The sequence below is a fragment of the Corythoichthys intestinalis genome, chromosome 9 (genome assembly GCF_030265065.1).
Source record: "Corythoichthys intestinalis isolate RoL2023-P3 chromosome 9, ASM3026506v1, whole genome shotgun sequence".
Taxonomy (NCBI): Eukaryota; Metazoa; Chordata; class Actinopteri; order Syngnathiformes; family Syngnathidae; genus Corythoichthys; species Corythoichthys intestinalis.
Window position 1 is genome coordinate 27018129 of NC_080403.1, and position 18570 is coordinate 27036698.

At 40.2% G+C, this 18570-nt stretch overlaps 1 protein-coding gene across 2 annotated transcripts in view; it reads left to right on the forward strand.

Annotated features, from left to right (window-relative positions):
- Positions 1 to 18570, forward strand: part of LOC130922186 (membrane-associated guanylate kinase, WW and PDZ domain-containing protein 3) — a 271915-nt gene that overhangs the window by 242119 nt on the left and 11226 nt on the right. For both annotated transcript variants that reach the window (XM_057846775.1, XM_057846776.1), the window contains exons 11-19: positions 196 to 227; positions 1434 to 1602; positions 1682 to 1776; positions 5469 to 5676; positions 5745 to 5927; positions 9092 to 9277; positions 9470 to 9566; positions 9886 to 9988; positions 10127 to 10264. In XM_057846775.1, the coding sequence (XP_057702758.1) occupies positions 196 to 227; positions 1434 to 1602; positions 1682 to 1776; positions 5469 to 5676; positions 5745 to 5927; positions 9092 to 9277; positions 9470 to 9566; positions 9886 to 9988; positions 10127 to 10264 (1211 nt within the window). The remainder of the gene's footprint in view (positions 1 to 195; positions 228 to 1433; positions 1603 to 1681; positions 1777 to 5468; positions 5677 to 5744; positions 5928 to 9091; positions 9278 to 9469; positions 9567 to 9885; positions 9989 to 10126; positions 10265 to 18570) is intronic.

Here is an 18570-nt window from a genome sequence, read left to right on the forward strand (position 1 = left end):
TATCATTATTATTTTTTTTATTTTCATGTAGTTATGTACTGTATTCCCTCAATAATTTGTACGTATATTTGTGAAATGTAAATTCAGGCATCAAGGTGTTAATAAAAAGGGAGCAGTGTTTTCGCGTCCGCTCGGGAAGGCAGTGCCATCTGGCGGATGACATCCTGTTTGACAGATTTCTGTTTCTTCTTGTAGGTCAAACGTCGCCTGTGAAGAGTCTCAAGCCGGTAAGTAGACGATTTTTTTTGGCTCCTCTCGCACTGGTTTTAATATCCATTGTCGCCCCCCATTTAACCGCTAAGCCTCCGCAGCGCCAAATTAAATGATGGAAATATGAATGTTTATTATAATACCGAGCGCCTCCTTTTGTTTTGCCCTGGAAAAGTCTTAATTGCTTCCTCTCTCAGTTTTGGGGGATCTTAGCGGCCATTGTCAGGGGATTGGCGTACTAATGAAGCATGGATGAGCCCCCTGTTTGTGTAGGGCGCTGTTATTAATACAGCAACACTTTGGAATAAAAGAAAATGTTCTTTTCAGGATGAAGAGGCAAGTCAAATCTTTGGGGAAATCACAATCCTGCTTCTTAGAGCCCTCTTAACAATTGCAACAAAGTGAAAAATGCACTTTTGTTTTTCTTAAAAAGAGCTTTTATTGCATCTGTCAACAGTGTGGACTCTCTAAAGTGGAACATAATTAGTGCTCATTGTTGTTCGCAGTCCTCTAAAACTCACAAAATATTCCCGTAGGAAATAATTTATTTGTTAGCTTTCACTGTTCCACACTTAACTCATTGGCGGCAATAGTCGTCCAATTTGACCTATAAAATAAGCTTGTCTTGGAATTCACAGAAGAGCAGCCATCCTACACACCTCTCCATGTTTTTTTTTTTTTTTTTTTTTTTTTTTGTAAACATGTCTTTAACACTGAATGAGTGAATTTATTCAGCTGACATCGATTGTAGACCTTTGTGACAGCAACCAAAAAAAAAAAAAAAAGACTGAAAACCAAATACAGCATCTCAAAATCTATGATGAAATCTCCTTTGGAAAATACTGTGTATTATGGCAACCTTAATTAATCAACAACTAATCGACAATCCGATTCATCGACAACGAAAACAAAAGCCCTTAACAACCATCCTTTATTCAAATAAAGTGACTTATGACCAATGTTTGATCATTTTTGGAGAGTTGGAACCACAGACCTGCCTCCTGGCATTTTACATTTAAGGAACCACATACCTGCCTTCTGGCATATTGCATTTACAGTAGTATGAAAAAGCATCTGAACCTTTTGGAATTTCACACATTGCTGCATAAAATCACCATCATTTGAACAGTGTGTGGTAGCCTAGTATGGAGTTTAGTATGGAGATGTTTTCCCTACTTTCCGAAAACATGCACGTTAGAACTGTCCAAATGTCATCCATACAGAGACAGGAAATGACGGCCAGTACGGAGACACTTGACGCAATTGGCGATTCGGCTCCCCAGGCACTGCCTTACCACTCTAACACAAGCACCCTGCGCACCACCGGTGACTCACCCAAGCGGGACGCCGCCGAGTTGTACCTGAAATCCAAAGCCCTGCTAGAGAGCAGACGTAAGCCCATTGTGAAACTTTGGTCAAGTAAACATCACGAATTAAAGATATGGGGTTTAACTTGGTTTAACTTTTACAGAGCCACACACCAAAGACATTGATGTGTCCCTCAAGAGGGATATCGAAACAGGCTTTGGCTTCCGCGTTTTGGGCGGAGAAGGTCCACAGCAGCCAGTAAGTATGCAGAACATTGACGTAAACAATAAAATATCAAAACCAGATCTATTACTGTTCCAATGTTGGTTAATTGAGGTACATTTTTTGGGGATAACATTCTGACAATATTAATGAATTTGTGTCAAAAAATTGGGATTAATAAAAAATGTGATTAACCAGATTTTTTTTTTTTCAATCATTCTTACTGTATTGGTACAATATATGTTAGGGGTGTGCCATCTTAGGCACCCCACGATTCGATTTGATTATGATTCAGGGTGCTACAATTCGATTTTTGAACATGCCCATACAACAAAAAGCTGCCCTTAAGCTGCTTATTTATTTATTTATTTACTTATTTATTTATTTATTTATTACAAGAAAGTGCAAAAACATTAACCATTTTAAAGGGAGTACTTGTTTCTCTCAATAATACAATAAAATAAATTTTACACTGGTGGAATGAATTCCACATTTTCTGGACACAAACAAAGTGTCTTTAGAAATAAGACTTCTTTTAACCAATATACTTTGTTTTCACAGTGTTACAGGTGGAAATCACAACTGCTCTTGACACCGCCACACATGCAGTCATTACAGCGCGCGCACTTTCTTCTCTCCCTCTCTCCCGCAACAACAGATTTCTGTACTATTTCACATGTTTGTAGAGTTGCCGCTGTACTTAATCATGGTTTTACACGTTCTGCATATGAAATACAAGTTAGCGAATTAGCTAATTCGCTTAGCGCTTGGCGCTAACTATTAACATCTTAAAAACAACAACAATAAAGGCTAAACAGTACAAGAGGGTTCGTGTACTCACCTCTTATAGACGCACACAGGTCTTAGCAACACACTCAGGATATTTTTCAATTGAAATGCCTTTAAAACTACTGCTGGACAGTAGGAAAGACAAGGAGCAACAAACTATCTCCCCCTCTCGCTCTAAAAAATAACATGCGCACATAAGCGCAACCACCGGGTCGCACTTCTGTCCCTGCCTGTCTCATACACAAATTGATTCTCTCTCCCAGTAACTGGGAGCATCCATCATAACGTTGTGCGTGCATCCGTTAACGATGTCCGGGCGGCAGACGTGTCTTGAATTTCGTTCAGCAACGAGCAGCTGTCATAAGGTTATGAGTGAAAATCCTCGTTTTTGAATCGTTATCGAATCGTCACGTGTCGAATCGCGATGCGTGTAATAATCGATTTTTTGGAACTCCTCTAGCATATATTGTTAACTTAGTAGTTAGTTAGTAATGAAATTTTTGTTGATGCTTATCAATTCACAAAAAACATATTGGAACACTCAAAATATTTATTAAAGTACAAATAAACACGTAAATAACAATAATAAATCACAAATAAACAATGAGTTCAAATGCTGATAGAATTAACTAGTGTAGCATCCCGATTGAAAAGATGGTCTCTTAAACTGATGGTTTACAACTTTTATTCCATCCTTGATGTAAACACACTGTAAGAGCTACGGTGCACACAAATAAAGCAACACAATTAGAAATTAACAAAAACTTTTCACCTTTTTCCTTTTAAACCTTATTTATATATCAATGAATTGCCTATATGAATTGCCTTTACCTTAATTTATTACCTTATCATTGACAATCTCTCCCTTGAGTGCAGTCACTGTATATACTGTATATATTTATGACCTTTTAACCTTATATAATTTTCTATACCATAAAATAAAACATAACATGAAATAAACCTTTCAATTAGCATTAAAGTGCCTGTGACACGAAAAAGCATGTTTATTTCATAATACACGCGGTATTTTATGCTCCTGAATGATATGGACCGCTTGGATGTGTGTGGAAGCGATCGCTATATATATTTAGTTTTTTGAATCCCGCGCCAGGAAAATGAGTGACTTCCAGCTTCGGTCTTGCATTGAGGAGGAGGGCGCTGTGACGTGTACGGTAGAAGACGTCCTCTTCACGCTACAGTGTACTGTTGTGTATGAGGACGAAGGATTCAGCTGATTTTGCGGATTAATACGTTTATTTTTCGCATCACGCCAGCCAAACGGCTGCAGAAAAATCATTCTGTGTGCGGGAGAGGCGTATGCGCCTTTTTGGAGTTTCAAAAGGTTCCCATTCACCGTGGATATTTACTGTGGGACCATTGGACTTACGAGGAAGTGAGTAAACATCTTGTTTTGTATTATGTCAAATACGAATACAGTGATTACAAAGTAAACACTACAAAATTCCTTTAAATAAAGGACTACTTACATTTGATCATTGATAGGCATGTAAAAAGCTCTCCTCATGCTCGTTAGTAGTTAGCTGTTAGCACGTTAGCTGCACAACAACTCCAGCCACCCTCCTCCCGGGAACGAACTGTAAATTGCTCTCCGCCGGGCGTTTTGCCGATCCGCGAAGACAATCGACAACCGGGTCGTCATGTCAAATAATCCAGGCTAGTTATGTGTGATTTTCCACTTCGAAGACTTTGAAACATCCCTCGGTTCGGGTTAGCATGTCGGCTAGCTGTCACTCCTTCTGGTTTGTTTACATTCTCCGAAGCCGGGGAAGGGAAATGACATATGTCCGATTTAGGTGTCATAAAATATCGTTCGGGAGGTGCGACAGTAAAGGTGAAGCCGACAGTTTTGACCATTATGTAGTAATTTTGCCATGTCGTCTTGAATAAATGGATTTTTATTATTTCATATTCCATTTAGCACAAGATCATGCCATTTATTTAGCAATTGGGGAAAATACTTGGATAAAAAGAATATCCTGTAAAAATATGGAAGTAAAGAGACAGAAACAATGACATTTTGCGGCTCTCTTCGTCGCGTTTTCCTCGTTCTGAACAATTCCCCCGCAATGGGCTGAATAGTAAAACCGATGAGCCCAGTCTACCGCTGACGTCATCCACCTGTTGGGGACGCTAAAGCCCTATAATGGTAGGCGTGGCTAATCGGCAGATTAAAAGACTAATTTCTCGTCATCTGCACTTTGCTAAATTGTTGTATATAGTCGAATCGTCTCAAAATATGATTCTAATTCACATAATAATGCCATTTAAGACTTTTTTTCTGGTGTCATATGCTCTTTAAGAACAATACTAATAGCACTCATAGGCCCATTGTCAATGAAACATTATTATTTAGTAAGGCGACAGCACCCTCTGCTGTATAAAAAATGAAAAAAAAAATTACAAACTGCGTGAAGGCGCTTGAGGTGTTTATTCGCGGCCGACGTGCAGCCAAGCTTGGCATTGAATAGACAGGACAGAAGAGTGTACTCTCCTTTGTTTCTTTGAAATAAGGCAATGTTTTGGACACTCTGGTCTGCTTTTTTTTTGGCTTTGTGCCGCTTTCCCCGCTTGCAAACAGAGCATCCGACATTCTAACTTTCCACGCATATATTTTTTTAACCCTTCATTAACCGTCGACGGGATGTTGTGCTCGTCGACGGATTTACGTCATCGATGACGTCGACTATGTCGACTAGTCGGGACAGCTCTACTTTAACTATGACAGCAATAATTTACTAATGTAAGCTGCCATATACGTACATTATGATACATATACTGTATCTTAGACAGTCTAAAACAAACAAATACTGAGAAAGTTTGCTCTAAACCAAAGAAAAAACGTTGTTATAAGAGATCCCTATTGATACGTCTAGATATTTAAATGACAGTCAGGCTTAAAAGTACTAACGCCCCGTTAGAACGTGTTCCCCCAGGTGTACATCGGGGCCATCGTGCCCAATGGCGCCGCGGAAAAAGACGGCCGCCTGCGGGCTGGAGACGAGCTGATCGGCATTGATGGAGTGATGGTGAAGGGCCGTTCGCACAAGCAGGTGCTAGACCTCATGACCAATGCTGCCCGTAACGGTCAAGTCATGCTGACCGTGCGCAGAAAGGTCATCTACAGAGGTGAGTAATGTCATTTTGAAACATCCTTAACTTTTTGCAACAAATTCCTTTGAACGAATTCCATCCAGACGCGACGGAGGAAGAGGCTCAGGAAATGGCACCACCGCTGGTGAACGGCTCCCCCAAACTACCTCGGTTGCCCATGCCCAGTGCTCTGGACCACGAGTCCTTTGACATTACGCTGCACCGCAAAGAGGTCGAGGGTTTCGGATTTGTCATCCTTACGTCCAAGAGCAGACCTCCATACGGAGGTGAGCTTGTCAGTCACTTAGTTTAAATGTTTTTTTCGACAGGCGAAGAAATGTTTAGACAGCATTAAGCGTTTATTGAATTGACCGTAACTTTTAAGTTTCTCATTACCAGTGAGGACTGGAGACCTCCTATCCATTTGAAGGCAAAATGGGTTGGAACTTGGCAGTAACTGTCAACTGTGGGAACCTCTTGGTACCTCACGATACAATACGATTTGCGATACAAAGCTCACGATAACGATGATCTGACGATATGGCGATACAATGATTATCGATACAGTTGTAGAATATCCTAGAATGACCAACTGACCAACAACTAATAAATAGAAAAACGAGCTTCTGCTGTGAATTGGAATGAGTTTATCACTAGTAGACGTCCAATCCATTTGAAATGGGAAATCCCTCCCACTTCAAACGGATTGAACGTCTATGGCCGTTAGTGGCAACCAATGCCAGGCAATGAGGTAATTTTGGGCCATTTAATGTCATTTACCTGTTGATCTTCAGTTACTTCCTGTTGATTTTGGGGTATTTTATGGGTCACTTCCTGTTGATTTTTAGTTACAGAACAGGAAGTGACCTGGGAATCACCCAAATACCGTATAAATGCCCTAAAATTAACCGCAAGTAACCTGTAAATGCCCTAAAAAACCCACAGTCTAAATGGATTGGGTGTAGTGCACCGTCAATGCAGCCTTAGAGTTAACTGAGACACTATTATGGTGGAAGATTTTAGTAGCAACTTGTTGGTTCTTTTTTATTTATTTATTTATTTTTAGATTTTGACACCTTTTTAAAACGATATCTCGATTCTTGGCAGGAGCATATCGATCACCTTTTGGGATACAAAGTATCACGATAGATCACAATTTCGATATTTTGTCACACTCCTTGTCAATTGTAGTGAATGAATTAACTAATTATGTTTATCATTCTGTTAAAAAATGACAGGATCCGAATTGCTCTGAAAGGATGCGCCAATATATATTGTGGGTGCTGTTTCGGTGTTTTTCTGTTTTTGTTTTTATATCAAGCGGCTTGGAAGATGAAATAATTTTTTTATAGTGCTAACTAAAAGGTTAAAAAAATTCAGCCATCCATATCTTTTGATTTATCAACGCGATAATTCAGTGAACATGTGTGTTATAACAGGATGTACTGAAGAAGTTTGAGGACACACTCACACAAACTAGGAAAGGCCATTTTGGTTTACGCAGGTTTTTTTTTTTTTTTTTGTCCGTTTGTGGGGGTTTGTTAACGTTCCACATTAATGGGTTTAGATCAGAGGATATCATCATTAATCTTTATTATTCATTTACACATTTATCCATTCCTAATTATAATTTTGATCACTCATATTTTGTGATTTTATGATGATTACGATTTTTCTGTTATTATTTTTGTTACATTAATTAATATGATAATATTATTTAATATTCTAATTCCAATTGTGTGTTTGTGAAGCTGTTTGGGGTTATTTTGTACATCTAGCTGATGAAGAAATTTAACTTGACAATTTCAGGCGAATTCCTGCATTCTATTTGATTAAACAAAAGTTGTCCATATGAGCCCCGATTTGAAATTTTAGCAATTAAATAAGGCGATTTACTGTTTATTCAGGCATGAAAATCTCTCACCTTTCGGCGAAATTCGCCGTTTTGAAGTAAAAAATGGCGACCTACGTGAATTGCGTAGATCCGAGGAGAAATCCGTTTTGGGAGGAGGAGGGGGGGGTCGGGAGGTTTTATTTAATTATTATTATTGTAACGAATCGAGTTATAATGTGGCGAGGGTGTTAGCATGTGTTCCTGAATGCACCGCATGACGTAGAGGGGTGAGGGAGGTGCGGGAGAGCGAGGGACGTGCCTTCCGTGTTTACGTTTGTTCTGGCGGGGGAGATATGTACGTTGGCTGCGGCAGATAGCAGTCGTGTTGTTCAGTAAGTTTCCACAAATAAAGAATTTCAATCTGATAAAACGGTTGACTATTATCAAGGTTACATTATTATTATCATCATGTGATTAACTTAGTACGTAAACTGAGCACTTAAGAAATCGGTTCTTTAAAAAATGTCACACTTGGACAGTCAGCAAATCAAATGCTTTTTTTGTCTCAAATTTATTTTTGCAATCAAAAACAATTTTTTTTAATTGAAGTGACTTTTTGGGGATTAAAAGTATATAATGTATTTTGATTGAAGCAACTTTGTTTTTGATAGAAGTAACTTTGTTTTTTGATTGAATAATAAAAACACGATTGAATAATAAAAACACAAATCTACCTCCATCGTTATTGAGAGAGAAATAAATTAAGAAAGCTTTAAAACTAAAAGCCACCGGGGAGTCTGTTTTTTTGTTTTTTTTTAATATTTATATTTCATTACATAGACATGCCTCGTAGGGAAGGGAGATTGAGGGATAAAAAAAGGAGTTAGATGAGGCTGCTAAAGGCAGTGGATACCTCATCAGCTGGGTGAATAGCAGACCTGGTAAGAACAAGTTTGCAAGGATAGTCGGGTATTAAATACAGTTATAAACACAATTACAATGTTATGTTTCTATAAGATTATGTCATTGCTTTATTAATCATTAGGTGCTAGAGTTGTTAAGTATGGATAATAATGAAATAATAGTTTTAAGAAAACTGCTGTTGGTGGCTCAGTGACCATCTAATGTGGTTTGTTCTCAGATGAACAAGTTGAGGAAGGAAGTTTTGATGCAGAGGTTGAGGGAAGAAAATAGGCAGACTGACTGAGTCAAAGCCAGAAAGTGTTGATGACAGTTTTGATTTCTATTCACTGTTGCCCCCTCCGAATTAAAGTATGTCACAATCGCAGCCAATAATGATCTAAAGCTGGTTAAAATTGAAGTTATGTTGTTTTAAGGTGTATTAAATACTTCTTCATGTGCTCCTTTTGATCTACGAGCACCCGCCCCTCCACCGGTCTCTGCACGGCCCTGCTAAAACACAGTGTGGGTCGTCAGAGCTCAATATTTTGTTGGGGTGTACAGTGTACTGGAACATATTTCCTCCACACCCTTCTCACCTTTTTAACCCCTGACCCATTTTCATGCCTGTTATTAAAGGCATGATTAATGTAAAAGTAGTTAAACTTCTGTTTCGAGTTTAAATATTTTCTAACAGTCAGTCCGCCTTCCTCTCAGTGATTCCCCACAAGATCGGACGAATCATCGAAGGCAGCCCGACGGACCGCTGTGGCCTACTGCATGTTGGCGACCGCATCTCAGCCGTCAACGGTCGTTCCATCCTGGAGCTCTCACACAATGACATCGTCCAACTTATCAAGGACGCTGGAAACGTGGTCACGCTCACTGTGGTGCCCGAGGATGGTGGGTTTTGCTTCAACCAAACAGTTTTCCGTCTCCATTTATTTTTTTGTTTGCTTAATTTGGACTAAAGATGCAACAAAATGGTCTTCTGGCCAGGCGAATTGTTGTTGATTAATCAAATAATTTTGACCGCCCTACTTGTGATGATGAGACACTGAACATACTAACTGTTAAAATCTCAAATACTTTTAGAGTACAAGGGTCCCCCATCTGGTGCCAGTTCTGCTAGACAGAGTCCAGCTCTTCAGCACCGAGCTATAGGACAACGCTCGGCTCTACAGGACGAACGGTAAAGAATTTAGTGGGGTGTCCTCCAAAGAGTCTGAATTTTTAATAGCGATTCAATTTTTTATGGAACAGAATTACAAAAATCTACGAGAAAAACAAACATTTCCAACCATAATTAACCACAACTCGTTTGTCATTTCAATTATAAATCACCCGCGACACCATCCATCTTACTGCTTTGCTTCAGTCAACTAAGCCTCAAGCATTACATTTGTTTTTTTCTTCACTTTGCATAATGGATCTTGCAGAGTTACGCCTACAGCGTTTTGCATGTACACCATGTCCAGCTGACAAGGTGCATGTGTATGTGTGTGTGACAGCTTCAACCTGGACCTTGAAGACAAACGAGATGGCATCTCCTGGTCTGAACACAAAAACATCCCTGTGGAGCAGGGGGCATTGTGTGTGACGGGGCCTAACCAGGTGACAGTCACGCTTTAAATGTCACGCTTGAATTTAAACCCAAGAGATTTGAGTTAAAGTAGGCCTAGTTACAAAAAGACTAACTTAGGCACTTGTGAGTGACGTAATGTAATGTTGTTATTTTATGTTTCCACTTAGGGCTGTCTGACCGTTGAACTGGACCGTAGTCCCAGAGGGTTCGGGTTTAGCCTGCGAGGGGGAACGGAGTACAACATGGGCCTTTACATCCTGAGACTGGCTGAGGACGGCCCAGCACAGCTCGACGGACGGATCCACGTGAGTCACAATGCTTCATTTTAGTGTGTTTATGCGGGTCATGAAAAAGCCCTAAAAGTAAACGGTGATATATCGTGATACTTTGTATCCCAAAAGGTTATCGATATGCTCCTGCCAAGAATCGAGATATTGTTTTAAAAAGGTGTCACTGTTCGGAGGGGGGGGGCAAACGAGTTGCTACCAAAATCTTCCACCATAATTGTGTCTCGGTTAACTCTAAGGCTGCATTGATGGTGCTCGACGCCCAATCCATTTAGACTGGGAACGTTTTTCGAAACCAGAGCATTTACAGTTATTCTGTCCGATTTTCAGGGCATTTACATGTCATTTCCTGTTGAGTTTGAGTCCCTGCCTATTCATTTGGGTGATTACCAGGTCACTTCCTGTTCTGTAACTCATAAAAAATCCCAAAATCAACAGGAAGTAACTGGAAATCAACTGGCCCAAAATTACCTCATTGCCTGGCATTGGCTGTCACTGACGGCAATAGACGTCCAATCCATTTGAACTGCGAGGGTGAACATTCGTTCATTCGCTGCCATCCCTCCCACTTCAAATGGATTGAACGTCTACTAGTGATAAACTCATTCCAATTCACAGCAGAAGCTTGTTTCTCTGTTCATTAGTTGTTTGTAGAATATCCTAGAATAATTTCCTGACCAATGTATCGATAATCGTTTTATCGCCATACCGTCAGCTCATCGTTACCGTGAGTTTTTGTATCGCAAGTATCGTGAGGCACCAAGACGTTCCCACTCCTAAAAGCAACACTGGGTAACTTTTCAACCTTTATAAAATATTTTCATAACATTTGTGATAATATGTCGACTGACAATTAGTTGAATGACACCTCTTTTACATCTTGAGGGGAGCTGTCCCGCTTTCACCGGCACTAATTAATTTTGAGGAGGGTGATCGGAACCTTGCCACACAAAAAAAACTATAAATATGCTGACTGCTTTACGGCATACGTCACTTCCCCCCTTTCCCCATTATAAAGATGGAAGTCGATGCGAACGTTTTTGCGCAAATGCTGCAAAGATGGAAGAGCAACAAAAGAGACAAAAAGTTTTGTCTGAGGAGGGAAAAAAGAGAGGCTACCAGGATAAACAGAATAAACATTGGCCTGGCTTTCATTCACTGGCATAACAGCCCCGCTACCCTCCTGCAACAGAACTCGTCAGCGCTGACGAATTTGGGTGGGGTGGAGGGTTAGCCACACTAAGCCATATGGTTGCTAACAGTTATATGCTGTTGTTTAGCCACAACTGGATTCATTAACTTATTACTATTCATCCGTCACACATCCGCTGGAAGCATGGTTAATCCATCTGCAGGCGATCGGGAGATTGATTTTTGATTCATTGATGATTTTATGACATTGTTCAGGTGTGAGCTGGTTCTCATGGAAAACGCAGCGCTGGTCCTCATGGGAAAGGCAGTCTTAAGGCAAAACACTTCCGCTTTTGTCCACCGGCGTCGCTAAAATCGACCAAACTCAAAAGTTACAAAGTGTTGCTTTAAATTGATTTTGTCAAAATTCAGGAAAGTGTTGCTTTAAATTGGTTTTGTCAAAATTCAGGCCTTAAAAGGCATTAAAACAAAATATTCGAGGCATTAAAAATTATGTAAACTTGACTGTTTAATAAACTTTAAAAAAAATTTATTAGAGTTGTGCGATATTCAATTCAATTTCAATTCAATTTTATTTGTATAGCCCTCAATCACAACAGAAGTCTCAAAGGGCTTTACAGAGGCAATATGATACACAATTAGAAATGAAGCAACAAAGATGAATAGATACAGTTCAAGTCCTGGGTATCCCCTATCCTTAAGACCCTCCATGCCGGCAAGGAAAAACTCCAAAAACTCCAGAGTCAATTGGGAGAAAAATGAGAAACCTTGGGGAGTACCACAGTCAGGAGAGATCCACTCCCAGGACGGATAGACAGGAACCCCAGAACTGCTAATGGGAATTAGCAAGCGAAGTTATAGTCCGTAAAAATACAGTGGAGTAAAGGAGCAAGAAGAGGTCCCTCTAGTCAGATGAGACGGGGGTAGCAGCGAGGACGTCTATCCAGCCAGGGGTCCGGACAGTCAGGAGGCTGCAGCTGAAAAATAGCCCCTCCCCAGAGGGGAGGGGGGAAAGGGGACACCGGGTGACTAGTTATGAAGAGACTAGACAACTAGATATTAACATTGGAAAATATAAATAAAGTAAGACAAGTGGTAGGTAGAGTAAGAAAAGAAGATAGAACTCAGCGGCTGTACTTCCCCCAGCATTATAGCTTCTAGTGCAGCTTGGACTAAACTGTGAGTCTACTCCGACTTCAACTAGCCTAACCATAAGCTTTGTCGAATAGGAACGTTTTTAATCTAATCTTAAATGTGCAGACTGTCTCGGCTTCTTTAATACTAGCTGGAAGCTGATTCCATAAAACGGGCTTGGTGGCTAAAGGCTCTAGCTCCGACAGTACTTTTATAAACCCTGGGAACTACCAGTAGACCTGCATTCTGAGATCGGAGTGTTCTGTTGGGGCGGTATGGAACCAGAGCATCGGTGAGATAAGATGGCCCCAACCCATTAATGGTCTTAAATGTAAGAAGGAGTATTTTAAATTTAATTCTAAACTCGACTGGAAGCCAGAGAAGTGCCTGGAGCACAGGGGTGATGTGCTCTCTTCTATTGGTTCCTGTTAAAAGTCTTGCTGCTGCGTTTTGGACTAGCTGAAGACCTTTTAGAGAGCTTTTAGGACAAGCTGCAAGTAGGGAGTTACAGTAATCCAATCTCGATGTAACGAACGCGTGAATTTTTCTGCATCGCTTTTAGATAAAATATTTCTAATTTTGGCGATGTTGCGCAGGTGAAAGAAAGCCGTTCTACAGGTTTGTTTAATATGTGCTTTAAACGATAAGTCAGGGTCGAATAAAACTCCTAGGTTTTTAACTGTGGTGCTGGAGGCTATACTTACATTGTCCAGAGTGACTATCTGGGCAGCTAAAGAGTCTCACACACTTTTCGGGCCTATTATAAGGACTTCTGTCTTTTCAGGGTTAAGTAGAAGATAGTTAGTGCTCATCTAGGTATTTATATCGCGGACGCAGGCACTTAGTTTTTCTACTTGCCTGACCTGCTCAGGTTTAATTGATGAATACAGTTGTGTGTCGTCAGCGTAACAATGAAAGTTAATGCTATGTTTTCTGATGATATTACCTAGAGGAAGCATGTACAGCGTAAACAAGATGGGCCTGAGGACCGATCCTTGCGGCACACCATAACTAACTCTAGAGTACGATGATGATTGCTGGTTTCCATATTATATACTACATACATTACATATTATCGTGTATATGGGATATAAACGACATTGGCTTTTGGCCAATATGCTTGTTGCCTTCAAAGTGAATGTAGAGGCCTTTTGCCTTTGTTCAAAGACTGGTAACAGCTAAGCACTGTAGTTTTGCTTATTGACCGTTAGATGTCCCCAAACTAAGATGCTTGGGATTTGTTATGTTCGCATACCATTTGCATTCACGGTGCAAAAATTAAATGAACAATAAATGATTGAAAAATAACAAATTATAAACTTATTACTTACAGTTGTGGTCAAAAGTTTACATACACTTGTGAAGAACATAATGTCATGGCTCTCTTGAGTTTCCAGTTATTTCTACAACTCAGATTTTTCTCTGATAGAGTGATTGGAACAGATACTTCTTTGTCACAAAAAAACATTCATGAAGTTTGGTTCTTTTATGACTTTATCATGAGTGAACAGAAAAAAGTGATCAAATCTGCTGGGTCAAAAATATACATACAGCAGCGCTAGTATTTGGTAACGTGTCCCTTGGCCATTTTCACTTTAATTAGGCGCTTTTGGTAGCCATCCACAAGCTTCTGGCAAGCTTCTGGTTGAATCTTTGACCACTCCTCTTGACAGAATTGGTGCAGTTCAGTTAAAACTTGTTTCTTCAGCATTGGCCACAAGTTCTCAATGGGGTTTAAGTCAGGACTTTGGGAAGGCCATTCGAAAACCTTAATTCTAGCCTGATTTAGACATTCCATTACCACTTTTGATGTGTGTTTGGGGTCATTGTCCTGCTGGAACACCCAACTGCGCCCAAGACCCAATCTTCGGGCTGATGACGTTAGGTTATCTTGAATAATTTGAAGGTAGTCCTCCTCCTTCATAATCCCATTTACTCTCTGTAAAGCACCAGTTCCATTGGTAGCAAAACAGCCCTATAGCATAATACTACCACCACTGTGCTTGACGGTAGGCATGGTGTACTTGGGGTTAAAGGACTCACCTTTTGTCCTCCAAACATATTGCTGGGCATTGTGGCCAAACAGCTCGATTTTTGTTTCGTCTGACCACAGAACTTTCCTCCAGAAGGTCTTATCTTTGTCCATGTGATCAGCAGCAAACTTCAGTCGAGCCTTAAGGTGCCGCTTTTGGAGCAAGGGCTTTCTTCTTGCACGGCAGCCTCTCAGTCCATGGAGATGCAAAATACGCTTGACTGTTGACACTGACACCTGTGTTCCAGCAGCTTCTAATTCTTGGCAGATCTGCTTTTTGGTGATTCTCGGTTGAATCTTCACCCTCCTGACCAATTTCTCTCAGCAGCAGGTGATAGCTTGCATTTTCTTCCTGATCATGGCAGTGACAAAACAGTGCCATGCACTTTATACTTACAAACAATTGTTTGCACTGTTGCTCTTGGGACCTACAGCTGCTTTGAAATGGCTCCAAGTGACTTTCCTGACTTGTTCAAGTCAATGATTCGCTTTTTCAGATCCATGTATGTATATTTTTGACCCAGCAGATTTGATCACTTTTTCTGTCAACCCATAACTAAGTCATAAAAGAACCAAACTTATTTTGTATATTGGTCGACTAATCGGCTCATGTATAAACAACATCGTTATATTACACAGGCTTAACATTGTATAGATTTAAATGTACTTTGGACAGTGTTGGGAGTAACGCCGTTATAAATAACGCCGTTACGTAACGGCGTTATTTTTTCAGTAACGGGGTAATCTAACTAATTACTTTTTCCGCCGTTACAACGCCGTTACCGTTACTGACGGTCAAAAGCAGTGCGTTACTTACTCTGAATAAATTGAAGAAACTACCAGCCGTGTCGAGTCGACTCTCTGCTCTGTTGATTTGTCATCCAAGATTTGGGGTGCGTTCAGGTTCGAGAATAGCGCACGTACTTCTGACTCCAAGCTGTTTGTCCCTGCTCATTCAATTAGACAATGCTTTCCTGATGCTAGCCTCGTTCCCATCTCCTACTGTCAGCCAGCAATAATTCTGCTTCCATCTTGAGGACGGCAGACGCTTTGAAGGTGACGTGATTTGTCAGGAAACGAGCCTACCTAAATGCAGCCCCTCGAGAGATGCGATGGAAGTGATTGTGATTGGCTGAGGGTTAGAGTCATGTGTCGTAGTAAGCCAATCAGAGCCAGTGATTTCACAAGCAAACTGGAACAGCTCGTGCGGCAAACACACACACGCAAAACAGATGCACAGGGTCGGGATGGCAGAGCATTCAGAAGAAAAATTGTCCTTTAAGAGGTGGAGATATAGACACTATTTCAAGTTTGTCGAAATTAAAGGAAAGAACCTGCAATTTATGTCCCGGGGCAAAGCTTTTGTCGACATCTGTGGTAAGCAATTCAAATCTGCTGAAGCACCTAACAAGTTAACTACCTGTCTGTTCTTCTCTATTCCACTGACTCGAATACTGCTCAGAAAATTTCAAATTCTTTGACATACAACAAGTTCTTTTTAAAGTAACGGAAATAGTTACTTTCCCTGGTAACTAGTTACTTTTACTATAGAGTAATTCAGTTACTAACTTACTTTTTGGAAGAAGTAGTGAGTAATGTAACAAATTACTTTTTTAAAGTAACGTGCCCAACACTGACTTTGGAACAAAAAAGCTGCACTGAGAAAAATGGTGAATACTATGGAACTATATTATTATTCTCCAAAACAAATGCAGATGTATGCAAATATAAAGATAGCACTAGGGGAAACACATTGTTTATTGTTTCAGCTGTTGTTGACTAATATTTTAGTTCAAAATCCAAATTTGTTTTTCTGTATAACTTAACGATTTTGAACTTAAGAATCTTTTTTCTTAAAAAAGGCAAAAGACAAACACTAGGCTTATCATCTATGCCTGCTTTACAAAATAATTTCAAATATTGCCATACAATGAAATATGAAACAAACTGGCATGACTGATATGTTTATTTAAAGGGGAACTTTGAATGACTGTGTTTTTGAATAATATCAATGGCTAAACAATTATAAGCATATTTTCATTATTTTTTTTAACGCAACCCTTCCAGATTCTTTGTTTAACCCATAGCAACGCCCTTGACAACGAAAATGCTTTTCTTCGGCAATCTTCGGAAATCTTCGAAATTACGTCACACCTAGACGTGCGAGGGAAGTCCACCATAGAACAGTATTGTTTGTTGCATTGCTTCTCGGTAAGATGCCACAGCGGTGTGTGGCGATGTTTTGTTCTCGCTCAAACGAAAAGTTGTATGAGTGGCCAAAGGATAGCAGGGCACGTAAATGGACATCTTTCGTTCGCACGAAGCGAATGAATTTCACGCCATCATCGAGTAGTGTTCTCTGCTGCAAACTTCGAAGATGCCTGCTTCCTTAACCGGTCTGCTTATGATCAAGGATTTGCCAAAAACTAAGTGTGATTTTTGGATAGATGACTGATGACTTTGTCAAAGCATAGCTGCCTACTGTTGTGGAATTGAACAGTATAAGCTATGAGAGCCGCTGACAGGTGACAGCTGAAAAATAGCGTGTTGGTTTAGCGTAGCCATTGAGTCAATCTCGCAGCGAATCGGCGAGGGCGCAGGTCACGCAGTGAATCATGGGAAATGTAGTCTCGGGACAACACTGAAGTGGTGCTTCGTAATCTGTTCGCTTGTGTGAAAAAACGACATTTCCTCACACCATTAGACGCCAATTCCTGCCGAGAGCTGTGCCGAGCTGTGTTCTAACTTTTCCATCAGAACTGCTCCATGTGTTAATAAAGAGACAAGGTTGTCAGCGCGTCGTGTGTTCGATACATTTGTAAACAAAAAGCTCATAACAAGACACTATGCACAATCCGTTTAAGAGACGCTGGAGTGGGAGGCGAGGAGGAGATCGGCGAGAAGCAAAACTTCGCGGTCGAATGTGGCGGCAGTCCGCTATTATTTTGTTTTCTTATTGTTGCCACAATAAAGTGGAGAAAGCCATCGAAGACTCATCTCCTTCTTTCCCCCCAGCGTTTTTATATTATTATTTTATATGCACGAGAGCTGCCGGATCTGCCAAAATGAACATGAAGTCTGATTATTATTTTTTTTAACAATGTCATCAGATAGACAAAAACATAACATTATGTGCAAATGCCTGCATCTTCAAATCATAAAAATAATAACAGCCTATATCTTAACAATGTTGTAATCTCGATGGGTCTTGTATCCATTCCATGTCAGGTAGTCTAGGTACATTGTTTGCATTCTGATTAGCGTCTGGCTAATACATGTTAGATCCAACATAAAATTCCAAGCTCCTCTTCTTCCTCCAACTCTTCAAAAACTTGGATCTCCTCCCTTGCGCTCGGTCTATCGCTTATATCGCTGTTTGAATCATTGTTTGAAGGGCTTTGTTTGGCGGCCGTATGTATGGAGCTGCCAACGCTGTTCCCGGTGTGACGTATCACTTCCGGGTTCGTCCCCTTTCAGGCTCGAACTTCGGAAACGCGATTATTTTGTCAAATATACAACATATAAATTAGTTTTTCATGCTTTATTTGGTGGACAATGTATAATTACTTTACTTGTGACCCTATTTGGCATGTGAAGAAATTAGTTCACACTACAGCTTTAACATTATACATTCGTTTTCCATGCTGCTTATCCTCACGAGGATAAACTAGGGGTATAGGAGGCACTGTACACTCTTAACTGGTTGCTGGCAAATTTAACACTTATGTTTTCACAAAGGATATGGCTAGTTGTTTCCATGTAGTAACAACATACTGTGTGTACAGTTGGTAAGCTGTGAAACCCACTGCGGCCCTTTGAGGACCGGTTTGACACCTGTGTGATAGAGAGATGATTAATCATAAAATATTGAATAAATAATCTAATTAAAGAGCATTAGACAAAAAACAAAAATCGGGCTCCGGGGATTATTACATATTCGTGCCTAGAATATACCTACCAAATTTCATTGTATTCAATTCATTAATATATGGAAGAAAAGGACAAA